The sequence below is a fragment of the Piliocolobus tephrosceles genome, chromosome 21 (genome assembly GCF_002776525.5).
Source record: "Piliocolobus tephrosceles isolate RC106 chromosome 21, ASM277652v3, whole genome shotgun sequence".
NCBI lineage: Eukaryota > Metazoa > Chordata > Mammalia > Primates > Cercopithecidae > Piliocolobus > Piliocolobus tephrosceles.
Window position 1 is genome coordinate 38,900,522 of NC_045454.1, and position 16,877 is coordinate 38,917,398.

At 59.4% G+C, this 16,877-nt stretch overlaps 1 protein-coding gene and 1 long non-coding RNA gene across 10 annotated transcripts in view; one reads left to right on the forward strand and one right to left on the reverse strand.

Moving 5' to 3' along the window:
* ADGRL1 (adhesion G protein-coupled receptor L1) overlaps positions 1–16,877 on the forward strand; it is a 62,831-nt gene that overhangs the window by 37,018 nt on the left and 8,936 nt on the right. For 3 of the 9 annotated variants that reach the window (XM_023188697.3, XM_023188700.3, XM_023188698.3), the window contains exons 4-17: positions 2,619–2,728; positions 6,353–6,367; positions 9,973–10,794; positions 11,743–12,057; positions 12,677–12,780; positions 13,077–13,262; positions 13,596–13,634; positions 13,786–13,969; positions 14,157–14,282; positions 14,823–15,037; positions 15,327–15,497; positions 15,928–16,137; positions 16,244–16,464; positions 16,669–16,735. In XM_023188697.3, coding sequence (XP_023044465.1) covers positions 2,619–2,728; positions 6,353–6,367; positions 9,973–10,794; positions 11,743–12,057; positions 12,677–12,780; positions 13,077–13,262; positions 13,596–13,634; positions 13,786–13,969; positions 14,157–14,282; positions 14,823–15,037; positions 15,327–15,497; positions 15,928–16,137; positions 16,244–16,464; positions 16,669–16,735 — 2,785 coding nt within the window. Of the gene's footprint in view, positions 1–2,618; positions 2,729–6,302; positions 8,763–8,966; positions 10,795–11,742; positions 12,058–12,676; positions 12,781–13,076; positions 13,263–13,595; positions 13,635–13,785; positions 13,970–14,156; positions 14,283–14,822; positions 15,038–15,326; positions 15,498–15,927; positions 16,138–16,243; positions 16,465–16,668; positions 16,736–16,877 lie in introns of those variants that run through there. The other 6 variants (XM_023188703.3, XM_023188701.2, XM_023188704.3 and 3 more) reach the window with 6 other exon arrangements.
* LOC111523828 overlaps positions 2,153–16,877 on the reverse strand; it is a 41,528-nt gene continuing 26,803 nt past the window's right edge. Inside the window, exon 3 of the long non-coding RNA XR_002725619.3 lies at positions 2,153–4,612. This is a non-coding gene — a long non-coding RNA (uncharacterized LOC111523828). The remainder of the gene's footprint in view (positions 4,613–16,877) is intronic.

Consider the following 16,877-nt stretch of genomic DNA (forward strand, 5'->3'; position numbering starts at 1 on the left):
GGAGGCAAAGGCTGGAGGATCACTTGAGCCTGGGAGGCCGAGGCTGCAGTGAGCCAGGATTGTACCACTGTACTCCAGCCTTGGTGACAGAATGGGACCCTGTCTCAAAAAATAATAATAATAAAATAAAGTGAAATAAACTAGGCACAGTAAGATACTAACAACAATAATAATTTTTAGTAGTAAAATACTGTTACATAAACTAAGGGCTACTTGAACATAAGCACTATGAAACCGTGACAGTTGATGGATAACTGAGATGACCACTAGTGTGACTAACAGACAGGGAGCAGATACAGCATGGATACGCCCCATACAGCATGAGATTTCATCAGGCTACTCACAACAGCACACAACTCAAAACGTATGAATTGTCTACTTCTGGAGTGCAGTGGTGCGATCTTGGCTCGCTGTAACCTCTGCATCCTGGGTTCAAGTGATTCTTGTGCCTCAGCCCCCCAAGTAGCTGGGATTACCGGTGTGCCCCACCACGCCTGGCTAATTGTTGTATATTTAGTAGAGATGGGGTTTTACCATGTTAGCAAGGCTGCTCTCAAACTCCTGGCCTCAAGAAGTGATCTGTCCACCACAGCCTCCCAAAGTTCTGGGATTATAGGCGTGAGCCACTGCACCCTGCCCCAGTATTCTATTTCTCGTTTTGTTTTGTTTTGTTTGAGATGGAGTCTCGCTCTGTCACCCAGGCTGGAGTGCAGTGGCTCAGTCTCAGCTCACTGCAAGCTCTGCCTCCCGGGTTCAAGTGATTCTCATGCTTAGCCTCCTGTGTAGCTGGGGTTACAGACATGCACCACCACGCCTGGCTAATTTTTGTATTTTTAGTAGAGACAGGGTTTCACCATGTTGGTCAGGCTGGTCTCAAACTCCTGACCTCAGGTGATCTGCCCGCCTCAGCCTCCCAAAGTGCTGGGATTGCAGGTGTGAGCCACCACGCTCAGCCAGTGTTCTATTTTTTTTTTTTTGAGACGGAGTCTCGCTCTGTCGCCCAGGCTGGAGTGCAGTGGCGCCATCTCAGCTCACTGCAAGCTCCACCTCCCAGGTTCATGCCATTCTCCTGCCTCAGCCTCCTGAGTAGCTGGGACTACAGGTGCCTGCCACCATGCCCAGCTAATTTTTTGTATTTTTTTTAGTAGAGATGGGGTTTCACCGTGTTAGCCAAGATGGCCTCGATCTCCTGACCTCATGATCCGCCCACCTCGGCCTCCCAAAGTGCTGGGATTACAGGCTTGAGCCACCGCGCCCGGCCCAGTGTTCTATTTTTTAAAGAAGAGGGTGAGGTGGATGGATACAGACAGACCTTCCCATGCCCCATCCTGCCCCGCATTTTTCTCTCTCCCTGCTAGATCCTTCGTCGCTTCTCAAGTGTCTGCCTGTGTTTGGTACCCTTGGTTAAGAGCAGGATTGAAGGGGAGACATAGGGCCTCTTCTGCCCCACACCTGTCGGGAAGCCTGTCAGACTACGTCCTGCATGCCCGCATCCTGCCTGGCCTAGCCCCAGCCTCCTGCAAGGGACAGGGACCCGACAGTGGGGACAGAGAGACAGATAGCAGATGAGACACATCTTTTTGTTGTTGTTAAATAGGTTCCCCCTTACATGCTAGCCAGCCCCCTGGGAAGTTGACAGTGACTTGGAGGAGTTCCCTCTTGGGAACTGAGAATGGCTTTTCCCTGGGGCCGCTTTCTCCTGGCTGCACTGGCTATAAGTCTGCACAGCAGCACTGCCCACAGGGTGGGACGTGTCCACGAGATGGTGTGAAGTGGACACAGCTGGACACTGAACATTTCATTGATCGTAAGTTCGCAGAGGCACCACCTCACGTGCATGACTTCACATGTATTACTCTCCAGTGACCAATGCGGGGGCTTTAAAGTCCATTTAAAGAAAAATGCCAAGGATATAATAGTGTCAGCTACATTCAGAATGAAAGTGATGAGGGGTGGCCAGGAAAGCACTGTTTAGGGGATGACTCCTCCTTCTCAGCTCTGAGGATGATGCTGTGCTGGGGCTGAAAGTAGAAGAACGTTGATGGGAAAGAGAGAGCAGGCAGGAAACAGAAAAGTGCCCACACAAGGCCTCTGGGCTTGGTGTATTAGTTTGTTCTTATACTGGTATAAATAAATACCTGAGATTGGGTAGTTTATAAAGAAAAGAGGTTTAATTGGCTCATAGTTCTGCAGGCTGTACAGGAAGCATAGTAGCTGCTGCTTCTGGGGAGGCCTCAGGAAACTTACAATCATAGCAGAAGGTGAAGGGAAGCAGGAATGTCTTACATGGCCAGAGTAGGAGGAAAAGAGAACGGGCGGTGCTACACACTTTTAAACAACCAGATCTCAACAGCACAGAGGGGATGGTGCTAAAACCATTCATTAGAAACTGTCCCCATGATCCAGTCACCTCCCACCAGGCCCCACCTCCAACACTGGAGATCACAATTCGACATGAGATTTGGGTACAGACACAGATGCAAACTATATCACTTGGTTTCCAGCTCCACTGCCCCTTCCCAATTTGGGGGTGTCTGTGACACCCTGGAGCACGAACCCCTCCTGCCCCCAATCCAGTCTATGTGTTTCTTTCCCAATACCCTGTCTTTCCTCTGAAGGTGTAACAACCGCACCCAGTGCGTGGTGGTCGCCGGCTCGGATGCCTTTCCTGACCCCTGTCCTGGGACCTACAAGTACCTGGAGGTGCAGTACGACTGTGTCCCCTACAGTGAGTCATCTTGTTCCTTGTGCGGACGCGGGCCCTTCCCCCATGAGTGAGTGAGGAGGAGACACCTTGACACATGCGCACACATGCATGGGGCCTGGGCACAGAGGGGACAGCCGGGCCTGCTCTCTCCAACACACATTCTCTTCTCCCAGACACCACTGTCCTTACTCAGTGCCTGCTCCCCCACCTCACAGACTCTGTCCCCTCCTGTGGGGGCACCTTCTCCAGCTCTCTTTACCCCAGCCCACTCACCCTGCTTCTTCATGCACCCTGTACTCATTTCCACACTGCCAGGCTATGGTCCTGTGCTCTGCCTGGCACACTTACATCTCTCTCTTCTCCCTTGGCCTCGATGCTTTTCTCGTCCATCTGCCTCCCTCCTCTTCTCACATCCCTTCCTTTTCTGACCCTTCTCATCTACTTTCTCTTCCCTCTCACTTAACCCCACTGCCCCTCTCAACACGTTTTTCTCAGCACCCTCACTCCCCACACACTCCTTCCCAATCACGGAAGCTGGACTCTACACCCATAGAGTGGCATACCACCCTCCGAGGCCTGGTGGCAGATCCAGGGTGAAGGGCTGGGGGGCATTTTCAACAGATTCATAGCTCCCCATTGGTTTCCCCATTACCATGTGGCACTTCCTGTCTGCAAAGGAAATGCCGCCATGTTGGACTGAAGATGGCCTCCAGGCCGCCTGAAGAAAGTGATCTGGGGAGCCAGGAGCCTGGCCATCTTGCACCTGGCCAAGGGGATCAGACAAAGACAGGGTCTCTCCTCCTCAGCACCCCACCCTTGACATCACCTTTTTCCTGCCCTCTCTCTCCCCCCTCCCTCCTTCCCGTTATCCCTTCCCCTCTCCTCCCACAATGGGTTCCATGTGGCCAACCTGGTGGTAGGGCCTCTGGGCAGGGTGGGGAGAAGGCAGGGCCATCAGGGTGTCTGAGTGTGGTGGGCCGGGGTTGGGGACCAAGAGGCCCTGTAACTCTCCCTCCTCTCCCCTCCCACCCCAACCTTCCCCACCAACCTTTGATTTCTCCTCGCAGGTGATTCGATGCTGGGGAAACAGGATCCCTTCTGTGCTTCCGTAATTTTCTTCTTTTACTCCTCATCCTTTCCTTTCAGCACCTGAGGCCTTCAGCCACCACTGAGGGGGACGCCCATCTGCTCCTTGAAGCCTCCCCACAGCACTGGGGACACGGCCGACTCCCGCGGCTGGGGCAGCCGGGAAAGGGGGCGGGAGGCAGCGAGCTCAGCACAGAGGGGCAGTCAGATGGGTGTAGGTTCAAGGCTCGACTGGACTCTTGAGTTTTCTGGCTCTGAAACCTGAGCAAATGACTTAATTTCTCTGGGCCACTACGGAAGGAGGAGGGAGTCCACGAGATGACCTGTGAGAAGCAGAAGCGCTTGGCCCAGGCCAGCCACAGAGTCGCTCCCGGTGGCAGGGTTTTGAGTGCCGAGTGTAAACTTCCCAAGGGCAGAGGCTTCGTCTTCACCTGCCGCCCCAGCGCCCAGACCCATGCCTGGTTCAGGATGTACTCAGTAATATTACCGATGCCATTTAAGCCAGCTGAGCCTGTTTATTCATCTGTGATGGGGTGAAGAGGGGTCAAAAGCCTTCTCTTGGAAGCTGCAAGGAGTAGTGACAGTATGTCAAGGTTGTGTGCACACGAGCTATAGATGCAAAGGAAATGGTGCCTGCTTCCGCCAGCCATGTGGCCTCACTTCACTGTGCCTCAGTTTACCCATCTGTAGACAGGGTTCTTGAAAGATGGCCCATGAGGTGCCTAGCGTAGTTGCTGTCCCCTCCTGAGTGCTGGACACTTGGTAGTTGTTGCTTTTGTTGCAACTCCTTGTAATGCCTCTTGTCAATTACGATTATTGCTGTGGCAATCAAAATTAAAATAAGAACGGATAATGCACCCAACTTCTCCCGAGGCCAGTGAGATAAAGGGCAGGAAGAACTCCCTGGTCCAAGTGGAAGCCAAAGCAAGTAGACGAGAGGCTCAGATCAAGTGGCAGGAAAGCAGCTAGGGGAGGAGAGGAGCTGAGAGACCTCCTGGAGCTGAGGCCCTGAGTGTGGTCCAGGGGCCACAACCGACAGAGAACAGGCTCCAGGGACAGAGGGCAGGACAGTTAAGAGGATGGGCGGCCGCCTGTCTGATGGAAGAGAGACAGCCTGAGCCCTTGGGGAGACAGGAGACACGTGCATACACAAACACACATGCACACACACGTGTGTGCATACATACGGGGTGGATGTTGGGGAAGGAGGAGCCTCCAGAGGAAGGAGGCTGGAGTTAAAGGAGGGGACAGGAGATAGCTAGAGGACAGGGAGGCCAGGCACTCACTTGTCTCCCAAATGTTCGCTGAGCATCTCCTGAGTGCCAGGCCCTGGGTGAGGCGCTGGGAAGGGAGCCAGAGGCTGCCCCTGCGGAGCTCCGTGCTGGAAGCTTCAGAGAGGGGCCAGGAGAGCCAGTCCCTCTGGTCAGAAGTTCCTGAGGGGCCAGGGATGCAGAGGGGAGCGGCCTGGGCAGCCACCTGGCCCAGGGCTTCAGAGGCTGGGGTGACCCCAGTGCTGGTGAGGGTGGGTCAGGGGTGGGTGGCAGGGGGCATGTGATGTGTGGAAACCCTCCCACACACTGGACAAGCCCGACTAATGCTGGATTTGCTTTGCAGCTGAGCACAGTCTAACCGTGCCCCTTCCTCCCCTAGGTGCCACCCGTCCGCAGGGCAGCGGGCAGGGCGGAGCTCCTATCTCCTGGGTCCCTGGGCCCCGGGTGGGTTAAGCAGAGAAGCCGAACCTCAGGCTTGCCCCTGGGGAGCCTGGGAGTGTGTGTGTGCCCCCACCTGCTGTCCCACCCAGTCTGTGTCCCCCACCCCCGCCACCTCTCTGCCTCCGTCTCCCCGACCCTGGCTCTCTGGGGTCTGGGTGCAACTGCCTGTCTGCCTCTCTGTCGTTCTGTGTCTGGCTCTGCCTCCTTCTCTCTGTGTTTGCTTCTTCTGGGTTGTGAGGGCTTGGGGGAAGTCAGCTGGACCTGGGTGAGGCCAGCACAAAGGGGAAGGAGTTCAGCCTGTTTCTCGGCTGAGGGTGGGCCCAGGCCCTGGGAGACACTGAACCCCTTCCCCTGGGGCCCCTGGTTCTAGCAGGAGGGCAGCAGGCAGGGTGGGAAGGGAGCCGAGTGGCTCCTCCACCCCACCGCTCTCTGGTGCCCCCTCTGGAACCCACCTCCCAGCTGGGACTCCCCACTCCCTGCCCCCTTTGCACCAAGGGTGCCCCCTCCCACCTGAGGGCTCTGTCCGCCTGCCTGCCTGTACCCCCCTACCACCCCCGTGTCTTTCTGTGTCTTTTCCCTCCCGTGTGTGTCCCCCTCATCCCTCTGACTGTCTCCCTGGCACCCTCTCACCCCATCTGACCACCCCCAGAGGAAGGGACCTGGGGGCGGGGGCCCGAGCTGATGCCACGGAAGGGGTTGGGGAAGCAGGAGCAAGGAAGGAAAGGAAAAGGGGGCGTGTTGCCAGAAAAGAAACGAAAGCAATTTAATCTCTTTTTTTTTTCTCTTTTTTTCTTGCACATTTTTTTTTTCAATTTGTTTTCTCTCTCTCTTCCGATGCTTAAAGTAGAAGTGGAGCAGAAAGGTAAACGCACTGTTACCAATGCTAACCCCTAACTCACACTTTGTTCTACCTGTACCATACTTATGTGACCTGCCCTCCCTCCCGGCCCCTTCTTCTCTCCCCCACCCACACTCGGTCCAGTCGGTATCCCCAACCCCGGGTTGTCCTCCCAGCGGGGCCAGCCCTGGTGCGGCCACGGGCATCTCCACCCTCCAGATACCCACGGAAGCTCTTCTCTGAGCTTGGGCAGAATTTCTCTCTCTCGCTGTTTCTGTCTCTCTCTGTCCCTCCTTCCTGGTCCCTGGCCCTTTCCGGGGACCTGGCCTTCTCTCATACTTCTTTTGCCTCCTTCAGGAGAAGTGTATAAGCATCCAGGGCGGGTGGGGAGGGAGGGACTCCCTTCCCCGGCTCCCCCACTGGGGCACCGGGTGAGCTGTCTCTCTCTCTCTGTCTCTCTCTCTGTCTCTCCCCTCTCTCTTCCTCCTTCCCCTGCACCTTTTATAACAAGTTTCTGGTTCAGGGGAGGCGGGCTGGAGGGGACACCATTGTTTTCCTTTTGGGGAGCAGATTCCTCCTATGTCTCGGGCTCCTGGTGGCTTAAGTTCCTTCTGGTTTGACGTTTCCAAGGCCCAGAGCTGTTTTGGAGCACGGAGCACCAGTCCTCCCCACCCCCACCCCGATCCCATCTCTGACCAGCTGGGGGCCCAGCCCTGGGGAGGGGTGTCAGCTGTCCCCAGCCCTGGGAGGGGGCAGCCTGCCAAAAAATGAAAAAATGAGGGCGAGGGGGCGGGGGGGGCCTCATGGTTGGGGGAGCGAAGGGTGGGGGAGCGTGTTCTCTGTTTCTTTCACACTTGCAAAGCTGCAGTCAGGGTTTCTTCTGGGCTGTTGTGGTTAGAGGACCAGGGAGAGGGGCGGCGGGCGGGGGGGCACAGTCTGGGGACTTCCACAGACTCTGTAATTTCTGGCAGAGAACTCCCTAGTGGATGGGGCTGTCCGTTACTGGTGGGGCGGAGGTGCTGCTGCTGAGGGGCTTCTAGGGTGAGACGTTAGGGATGACCATTTCCTCCCCCGAAAGTTTTGGGAAATTACCCATTTGAGGCTGGCAGCAGTGGGCGGGGCTGGAGGACATGGCCTTTAGGGGTCCCTTGTGCCTTGAAATTACAGTGGTCTGTGGAGCATCCCTTCCGAAGGAGGTGGGGCAGGGCCCCTCTGAGCTGCTCCCCTCCCCGTCTTCCCCTCTCCCCCATCTCAGAGAGGCCTGGGCTGTTGGCCCGAGGTCCGCCCCCTCACCGCACCCCTCCACTCTCCTCTCTCTCTCCTGGAGTCTCTCTCCCTCCCAGCACCAGCCACTCTTCTTGCAGGCCCACTGGTTTGGATGCGGCACCACTGGAGCTTTTCTCTTCGAGGGCCAGGGCAGGGCGGGTGGGGTGATGGGGCAAGGGAGGGAAGAGGAGGGATTGGGAGCTTGGTGCTGGTGAAGGGTCCTTGCTGTCCAAGGCCCCAGACAGACCCTTCCTCATCTTCTCCCCCTTCCCCTGGGTTGACCTCTAACCACATTTTTCCTCCCCTGATACCCTCTGAGCAGGTTAGGCTCTGAGGCCTCCCCCCATCCCCCTCACACAAACATGTCCCCTCAGATGCCACACACCTGGCGGGGGTGGGGACCGGCTTGGGCAGAGGCCGGTGTGCTGGACGGAGTGTGCAGGCCGAACCCCTCGGGGCATCAGGGACAGGGAGGTGGCCAGTCCTCAGGGCCCAAGCCAGGGTCATTCTGGCTCCTGCCCAGCTCTATGTCCCAGGCTTCTCTCCCTCTACAAAAACTACATCCTCCTGGCTGCTTTGTGCCAGGGGGTCCTGAGCCACATTGTCCCCATGCTGTGAAGGGAATGCTGCCTGTCCCCCTCCCTCCCAAGCCTGCTGAAGGTGGGGAATGAGGACTAGCTCTTGCCCAAGCCCCTCTTGCCACTGGGGCTGCCCCCCCAAGCCGGTGCCAGGTCCCAGCCACCCCCCCAGTCCCCTTGGGGCCAGCTGCTTTGGTGACAGGCCAAGCAGGAGCAGAGAATTCACTGCAAACCCTCCGCCCTCGCCCCGTGCCCTCGCCCTGGCCTGTGTGTGGGTTCTGCCAGCTGGGAGGTGAGGGAGGCCCGGCCATCCTGGATGGAGGGGCGCGTGGATGTTGGCACTCTGGGAGGAGGTGGGGGATCTGACCACACTGACCCCCGGATCAGTCAAGGGGAGGCTAGGAGTAGGTGGCGCTGGGACGTGACTGGGCAAGGGTGGGCCGGCCAGCAGCGGCCAACGAGATGCAGTTGAGGTTTTCCTCCTTTTCAGGGATTGGGGGGGTGGGGCGGGGCCCCCCACCTTTCTGACATCAGCGCTGCCTTGGTCCCTCCTCCCGAGCCGGGGATGGTCGCAGGTAAATCGGGGTCCGGGCCAGGGGAGGTGGGGGGCCTGGCTGGGGCGGGCTGGGTCTTTATCCTAGCGCCTGGTTCCCTCCCCTGCCCCCTCCGAGCTGGACCTGGGACTGCCCCCCTGAGGGACCCTCAGTCGGGCCTGGGCCTTGGAGTGAATTCTCTGCTCACCCCTCTCTCCTCCGCCAGCACTAACCCTTTCTTCCCAGGTGGTCTGCAGCGCGGCCTCCCACGGAGCCAGGACCTCGCCAAGCCCCCATACCCCCTTGTCTCTCTTCCCTCTGCACAGCTCTCCGCTCCCTCCCCAACTCTCCCGGGAGTACTGTCCCTCTCCATGTCCCCACCCCTACCCCCACCCCTGTGCACAGTGCCACTGTCTGCTGCTGAGCCAGACCCCATGAGAGACCCTGCCGGCTGGGGGCAGGGCTGGGCGCCCTCCAGGAGGGGCCAGACTCTCCGTTCCCTGTCCTAGCCTGGGAGCTGCCTGTGGGAATCCCTTCCTCGGCTACTGACTTCGTGGGTACCGGGTGGGGGTGGGGCGCAAGCTGCATCAGGAACCTGGGGAGAGAGTTGAAACCCCTATCCTTCCCCCAGCCTAGAATAGGGGGACACTCCTGACACCCACAGTGGGTACGGGAACATCACTCTACGTTGCAATTTTTGCAGGAGGAAGAAAGTGGAGTTAAAAAAAAAAAGTCTGTCCGGGTGTGGTTGGTGAAGGATGGGAGCCTGGACCCTAGCTCTTCCCTAAGTGGCAGAGAAGAGGGAGAACGGGCCAGGTGCTGAGTCCCTGGACTGTCAAAGTCAGGAGTGACTCTAGTGGGGAGATTCTGCCCCCACTGAAATCACACAGGACCACCTCTGGGAGGGCTCTTGCCAACTCCTCCCCAGCCTGTGGGGTCTCTAGCAGCCAGGGAAGGGAAGAGGGGCTCCACTTCCCCCACTAACCCCGCTCTTAATGGCCTTCAGGGCTCACATTTCCAGGGAGAGGGGCAGCTGGGCAGGGCGTGGGGAGGGGGGTCGGGTCCCAGCCCGGAAACCCCCTTCCCATCACCAGCCCTACCAAGCAACCGTGACTGCAGCAGCAGGAGGGGACAACCTGACTCCCCGCCGGCAGCGTGACCAACTTGCCTCTCTCCCCCCGTCTCTCTTTTTCCTCCCTCTTGCCTCTGCCCCTCCTCTTTCGTCTCCTCCCCTCCCGCCCGCTCTGCCCAGTCTTCGTGTGCCCAGGGACCCTGCAGAAGGTGCTGGAGCCCACCTCGACACACGAGTCAGAGCATCAGTCTGGCGCTTGGTGCAAGGACCCGCTGCAGGCAGGTGACCGCATCTACGTGATGCCCTGGATCCCCTACCGCACGGACACACTGACCGAGTACGCCTCGTGGGAGGACTACGTGGCCGCCCGCCACACCACCACCTACCGCCTGCCCAACCGCGTGGATGGCACAGGCTTTGTGGTCTATGACGGTGCCGTCTTCTATAACAAGGAGCGCACGCGCAACATCGTCAAGTATGACCTGCGGACGCGCATCAAGAGCGGGGAGACGGTCATCAATACCGCCAACTACCACGACACCTCGCCCTACCGCTGGGGCGGCAAGACCGACATTGACCTGGCGGTGGACGAGAATGGGCTGTGGGTCATCTACGCCACTGAGGGCAACAACGGGCGGCTGGTGGTGAGCCAGCTGAACCCCTACACACTGCGCTTCGAGGGCACGTGGGAGACGGGTTACGACAAGCGATCGGCATCCAACGCCTTCATGGTGTGCGGGGTCCTGTACGTACTGCGTTCCGTGTACGTGGATGATGACAGCGAGGCGGCTGGCAACCGCGTGGACTATGCCTTCAACACCAATGCCAACCGCGAGGAGCCTGTCAGCCTTGCCTTCCCCAACCCCTACCAGTTCATCTCCTCCGTTGACTACAACCCTCGCGACAACCAGCTGTACGTCTGGAACAACTATTTCGTGGTGCGCTACAGCCTGGAGTTCGGGCCGCCCGACCCCAGTGCTGGTGAGGACGACTCACTTCCAGGCATGGAGCCCGCTTGCCTTTGTCCCTTCCACCCCCACCCACCCCTGGGTCCCAGGGTGGGGAGCCCCATCCTGTGAGCTCTTGGGGATCGGGAGGTAGAAAATTCACAGCATGTGACAGACGCTGTTCTAAGCACTTCACAGTCATTAACTCATCTCCTCCTCACGGTCTATGACAGGGATCCTTACTGCCCTGTTTTACAGATGAGGACACTGAGGCACTGTGTGGGTAGGGGATTAAGTTATTTGAGGATTTCAAGCCAGCCTCCCAACCACTGAACTGCACTGCCTCTCCCAGGGGCTTGGGCACCTTTACTCCAGGAACCCTTGGATCCACCAAAATCCTGGGTGGAAGTCCAATATCCACAAAAGAGCTGAGCTGCTGATGTTGACCGGGCTGAGGGCAACTCTGCAGTCTTCTTTTACCCCCCTTAGCTGCCCTGCTAGCTCTGTGCCGCCCCAGGGCTCCAGGAAGCCTGATCTAACCCCATCTTGTTTGCAGAAAGGGGAGCTGAGGCCCCCAGAAGGAAGGAGCATAGCCAGGTTACATAAGCCAAAGTCAGCTAGAAGGAGGGCGGGAGGCGGCAGTATTCAGCCCCTGCCTGGTGGCGGGGCGGACCTGGACCTGCCCTCTGGGGCTCAACCTGGGAGGGTTCCTGTCCCCCAGACACCTCCGTCCCTGCCTCTCCTGACTGTTCTCTGAGACCTTACGGAACACATAGTAGATTTTTACCACCCTTTGCTACTTTATATGGTCCCATGGGCATAAGGGACTTTGGTGGGCACAGAGAGGCCAGGGGAGATCAACTCCCAGACCCAGCGGGGCCCAGCATGTGTTTCCACTTCAGTAGGTGAGGGAGATGCTAGGATGGCCTGGGACCCCATGCCCAGGCACGCTGTGGCATGGCCCTGAGCACGGGGATGACCCTGTCTCGTATCCCCTCTCCAGGCCCAGCCACTTCCCCACCCCTCAGCACGACCACCACAGCCAGGCCCACGCCCCTCACCAGCACAGCCTCGCCCGCAGCCACCACCCCGCTCCGCCGGGCACCCCTCACCACGCACCCAGTGGGTGCCATCAACCAGCTGGGACCTGATCTGCCTCCAGCCACAGCCCCAGCCCCCAGCACCCGGCGGCCCCCCGCCCCGAATCTACACGTGTCCCCTGAGCTCTTCTGCGAGCCCCGAGAGGTGCGGCGGGTCCAGTGGCCGGCCACCCAGCAGGGCATGCTGGTGGAGAGACCCTGCCCCAAGGGGACTCGAGGTGAGTACAGAGGCTGCGGCCAGGGGAGGGATGGGGGCCATGCCCCCAGCAGCTTAGCACAGATGCACGTGTGGGTGGTGGTCTCTGCTGCGTGCGAAGCAGAGGCTTTCCGAGGGCAGGGGTCATCCCCAGTGACCAGCAGAACTCTCAGGGCACAGGAGCCACTCAGTGCCCCTGGCCCCGCCTGCAGAACCTGCAGGGAGCCTGCAGGAGGCGACCTGGCTCCCGGCCTCAGGCTGACCTGTGACTGCCCCAGGCTCAGCCAGTTTCACATGGGTGGCCAGCTGAAGTGCGAAAAGGGCAGGGCCGCGTGTTCTGGAGATCTGAGGGGAGGGTTGGCAGGTGCTTCGTGGAGAGGGGGCGTTCAAGATGAGCCTTGCTGGAAGGGTCTGATTCTGGAGGCAAAGACAGAAGGGGGCAGGAGGGAGAGCTCAGGCGAAGGGAGTGGCGCCTCTTTCGACTGTCCGGCCCGCTTCATGTCTGTTTCTCCGTGTTTCCCTCACCTCCCTCTTCGCCCGCTGGTCCCCTGCTCTCTGTCATCTCCTTTCCCCCTCTCCGTCCCATCCTTCTCTTCTTCCCTTTGGCTCCCTTGTCTGTTCCTGTCTGTCTGTCCCTGCAGGAATTGCCTCCTTCCAGTGTCTACCAGCCTTGGGGCTCTGGAACCCCCGGGGCCCTGACCTCAGCAACTGCACCTCCCCCTGGGTCAACCAGGTGGCCCAGAAGGTACCAGCCACCGCCCCTCGCAGGCAGGCACATGTGCTCGGGCCCAGGGCCCAGGGCCCAGCGGGGGTCGTGGAGCAACTGGGGAGACTTGGGCTGGCAGGTCTGGAAGGCAGGACTGCGGGGTCCCTTCTCTGGCCTACAAAGGGAGCAGGGACAGATGGGGTGGGAAAGGGCAGACGGTGACGGGGAAGCGGAGAGAGAGAGAGGAGAGGCTGCACAGGCCAGGGAAGCTGGGGAGGGCAGGATGGTCCCTGACAGACCTGGGATTTCCCCTCCCTGCCACCCACCTCATGCAGATCAAGAGTGGGGAGAACGCGGCCAACATCGCCAGTGAGCTGGCCCGACACACCCGGGGCTCCATCTACGCGGGAGACGTGTCCTCCTCTGTGAAGCTGATGGAGCAGCTGCTGGACATCTTGGACGCCCAGCTGCAGGCCCTGCGGCCCATCGAGCGCGAGTCAGCCGGAAAGAACTACAACAAGGTGGGGCCTGGTGGCGGCGCTGACCTGGCGCGGGGAGGGCGCCTGCCCCCAGGGGCACGGGAAGCATCCGACCTGGTACCTCCCAGCTAGGCTGCCACCTCCACTCCCTTCCTCAGAGAGGAAGGAGCCCCCCGCCCAAGGACTGCTGGGTCTCACTCCTGTGCTGCCTCAGACGGTCCTGGGGGTTGGGGATCCCTGAGGAATGTCTTGCTGATAGCCCAGCCCTGGGTCAGTGGTAGCCACAGATGAGAGAGCTATACAGATGTGACAGTACTGGGGTGAGGGAACTGGCGTCCAGAGGTCTGGCCTGACATCACCTCCATCTCTTTCTAGATGCACAAGCGAGAGAGAACTTGCAAGGATTATATCAAGGTGAGACCCAAGGGGTCCCAGTGTAAGGACCATGGGCTCCAGCTGACGGGGGAGAATAGGGGTATAGGTTGAGAAGAGGGCATGCAGAGCCCACCCCAAGGAATTAGAGGGTGTTGGGGGGCTCACAGCACCATCCCCCGTGCCTGCGCAGGCCGTGGTGGAGACAGTGGACAATCTGCTCCGGCCAGAAGCTCTGGAGTCCTGGAAGGACATGAATGCCACGGAGCAGGTGCACACGGCCACCATGCTCCTGGACGTCCTGGAGGAGGGTGCCTTCCTGCTGGCCGACAACGTCAGGGAGCCTGCCCGCTTCCTGGCTGCCAAGGAGAACGTGGGTGAGTGCCACGGTCACCCAGAGTAAACTCAGATACGAACCTTAAACCATGGGGTTCTGGCCTGGAGTCCACAGAGGAGCTACCTGAGCCTTGGGCATCTTGCCACAGGGTCTTGTTCTGTAGCCTGAGCCCCTGGACTGGGAACAGACCCCAACTGCGTGTGCCTTGCCTTCCCCTGTCCCCACAGTCCTGGAGGTCACAGTCCTGAACACAGAGGGCCAGGTGCAGGAGCTGGTGTTCCCCCAGGAGGAGTACCCAAGAAAGAACTCCATCCAGCTGTCAGCCAAAACCATCAAGCAGAACAGCCGCAATGGTCAGTGTCCCTGGCGGGGCCTCGGGTGGGGAGGCAGCCCCCTCCCCGCCCCCCAGCCCTGTGCCAGCATCTCTGTGCCATTTGTGGAAGGCAGCAGTCCTGAACTTGCCTCATGCTAGTGTAAAATCTGAGGGGATTCATGGGTTCCCTGAAGTGCTGCAGAGCCCCAAGGGTGAGCCTTACAGTTGCAAAGCTGGCTCCTGGGCCTCACAGCTCAAGAGAGGATGGGGCCACTGAGACAAAGGTTCAGAGAGGTCAGGGGCTTGCCCAAGGTCACACAGTGAGAATAGGTGGGTCGGAGGCCCAGCCCATGTGTCCTGGCACACTGCCCTGCTGTTTCGAACTGCCTTTGGCTGAGCAGTGGTCTTGTGGACAGGGCTCCCTGCCCCCCACCTGCCTGGGCTATGGAGTGGCTTCAGAGGTCCCAGTGGCCGGCATGGCCGAGGGCTGAGGAGCTGGCCGAGCTGGGAAGCCAGGGGCCTGGACGGAGGTGCACCAGCTGAGGATGCTGACACATCCAAACGTACCTGTCCTCGCCAGGGGTGGTCAAAGTTGTCTTCATCCTCTACAACAACCTGGGCCTCTTCCTGTCCACGGAGAATGCCACAGTCAAGCTGGCCGGCGAAGCAGGCCCGGGTGGCCCTGGGGGCGCCTCTCTAGTGGTGAACTCACAGGTCATCGCAGCATCCATCAACAAGGAGTCCAGCCGTGTCTTCCTCATGGACCCTGTCATCTTCACCGTGGCCCACCTGGAGGTGAGCTGAGCTGTCCTCCTCCTTCCATGGGGGTCCCTGTACCCTCTGTGTTCCCAAGCTGTGTACCTGCCCCTCCACCATGTGCTCACCTCGAGAACAAGTTATGGGTTCTTCCACTTTAGTAGCTTGGGCCATTTGTCCCCAGTGCTCTCAGAATGTCAACTGGAGCCCCAGACTCCAGGCACTTCTTTGATACTTGGCACCATCCCTGTAGCCAGTTGTGGGGGGCCGCAGTGGGACCCCCCGGTTCTGACTCCAGTTCTGACACCCCGGCGCCACCACACAACAGGACAAGAACCACTTCAATGCCAACTGCTCCTTCTGGAACTACTCGGAGCGTTCCATGCTGGGCTACTGGTCGACCCAGGGCTGCCGCCTGGTGGAGTCCAACAAGACCCATACCACGTGTGCCTGCAGCCACCTCACCAACTTCGCCGTGCTCATGGCTCACCGCGAGATCGTAAGCTGGCTGGCACTCTGCTCCTCCGGGCAGGCCCGCTTGCTGGCCTGGCTTTGCATGGCATCCTAGAGAGATCATGGGCAGTGCCGGGGAGGCCGGCCTCATGGCTGTGGGGGGCCCCTAGTCTTGCCTGGGGCATGAGGCCATGCGTCTAGTTCTCTCTGGTCATCTATGGCCATGGTCCCACCGTCTCCCAAAGCACTCTGGAGAATCAAGTTGGTGTCACGTTAGTCATCTCTCCACAAGCCTCCCAGAGCATGAGGAAGTGAGCACATTGCTGTGTGCAGAGGGGTGGGGGCTGCCAGATTGGCGGCACCAGAAGTCCTTGTGGCCCATGGCCTTGCCCAGGGCCCTGTCTGCAGCTGGCACCTGGCTGAGCCCAGTGTGCAAAACCAAAGGCCCTGAGCGTGCCCCCTGCTCCTGTCCCCAGTACCAGGGCCGCATCAACGAGCTGCTGCTGTCGGTCATCACCTGGGTGGGCATCGTGATCTCCCTGGTCTGCCTGGCCATCTGCATCTCCACCTTCTGCTTCCTGCGGGGGCTGCAGACTGACCGCAACACCATCCACAAGAACCTGTGCATCAATCTCTTCCTGGCCGAGCTGCTTTTCTTGGTCGGGATCGACAAGACTCAGTATGAGGTGGGCTGGGACTCGAGGGCAGGTGACGGCCAGTGCCCAGGGGGCCGGGAGAGGAAAGGGGACACCTGCCCGGGCAGCAGCCCCTCACCCTCGGTGCTCCCTGCAGATTGCCTGCCCCATCTTTGCCGGCCTGCTGCACTACTTCTTCCTGGCCGCCTTCTCTTGGCTGTGCCTGGAGGGCGTGCACCTCTACCTGCTGCTGGTGGAGGTGTTTGAGAGCGAGTATTCCCGCACCAAGTACTACTACCTAGGCGGCTACTGCTTCCCGGCTCTGGTGGTGGGCATCGCGGCTGCCATTGACTACCGCAGCTATGGCACTGAGAAGGCGTGAGTTTCCACCTCCCGGCCCTGCACTGGTTCCTCCTGCCTGCTTCCCTGCTGGGCGGCACCCCTTGGGAAAGGACCCTCAGGGTGGTGGCCTCCCTTCCTCCTGATCCTGGAGGCTGCAGCCTGCAGAGTCCTAGGTCTTCATGGGTCACGGGGAATGGCTCCTCGGCTTCTCTCTATACCCCGGCCCTGTTTCCTTTACAGCTGCTGGCTCCGAGTGGACAATTACTTCATCTGGAGTTTCATCGGGCCCGTCTCCTTCGTTATCGTGGTGAGTTGGGAGGTGACACCCCTAATACCACATCTTCCTTCATCCAGGCTGGCCTTGACTCCAGCCCCTGCCTCAAACCCACACACACACACACACACACACACACTCTCTCTCTCTCTCTCTCTCTCTCTCTCTCTCTCTC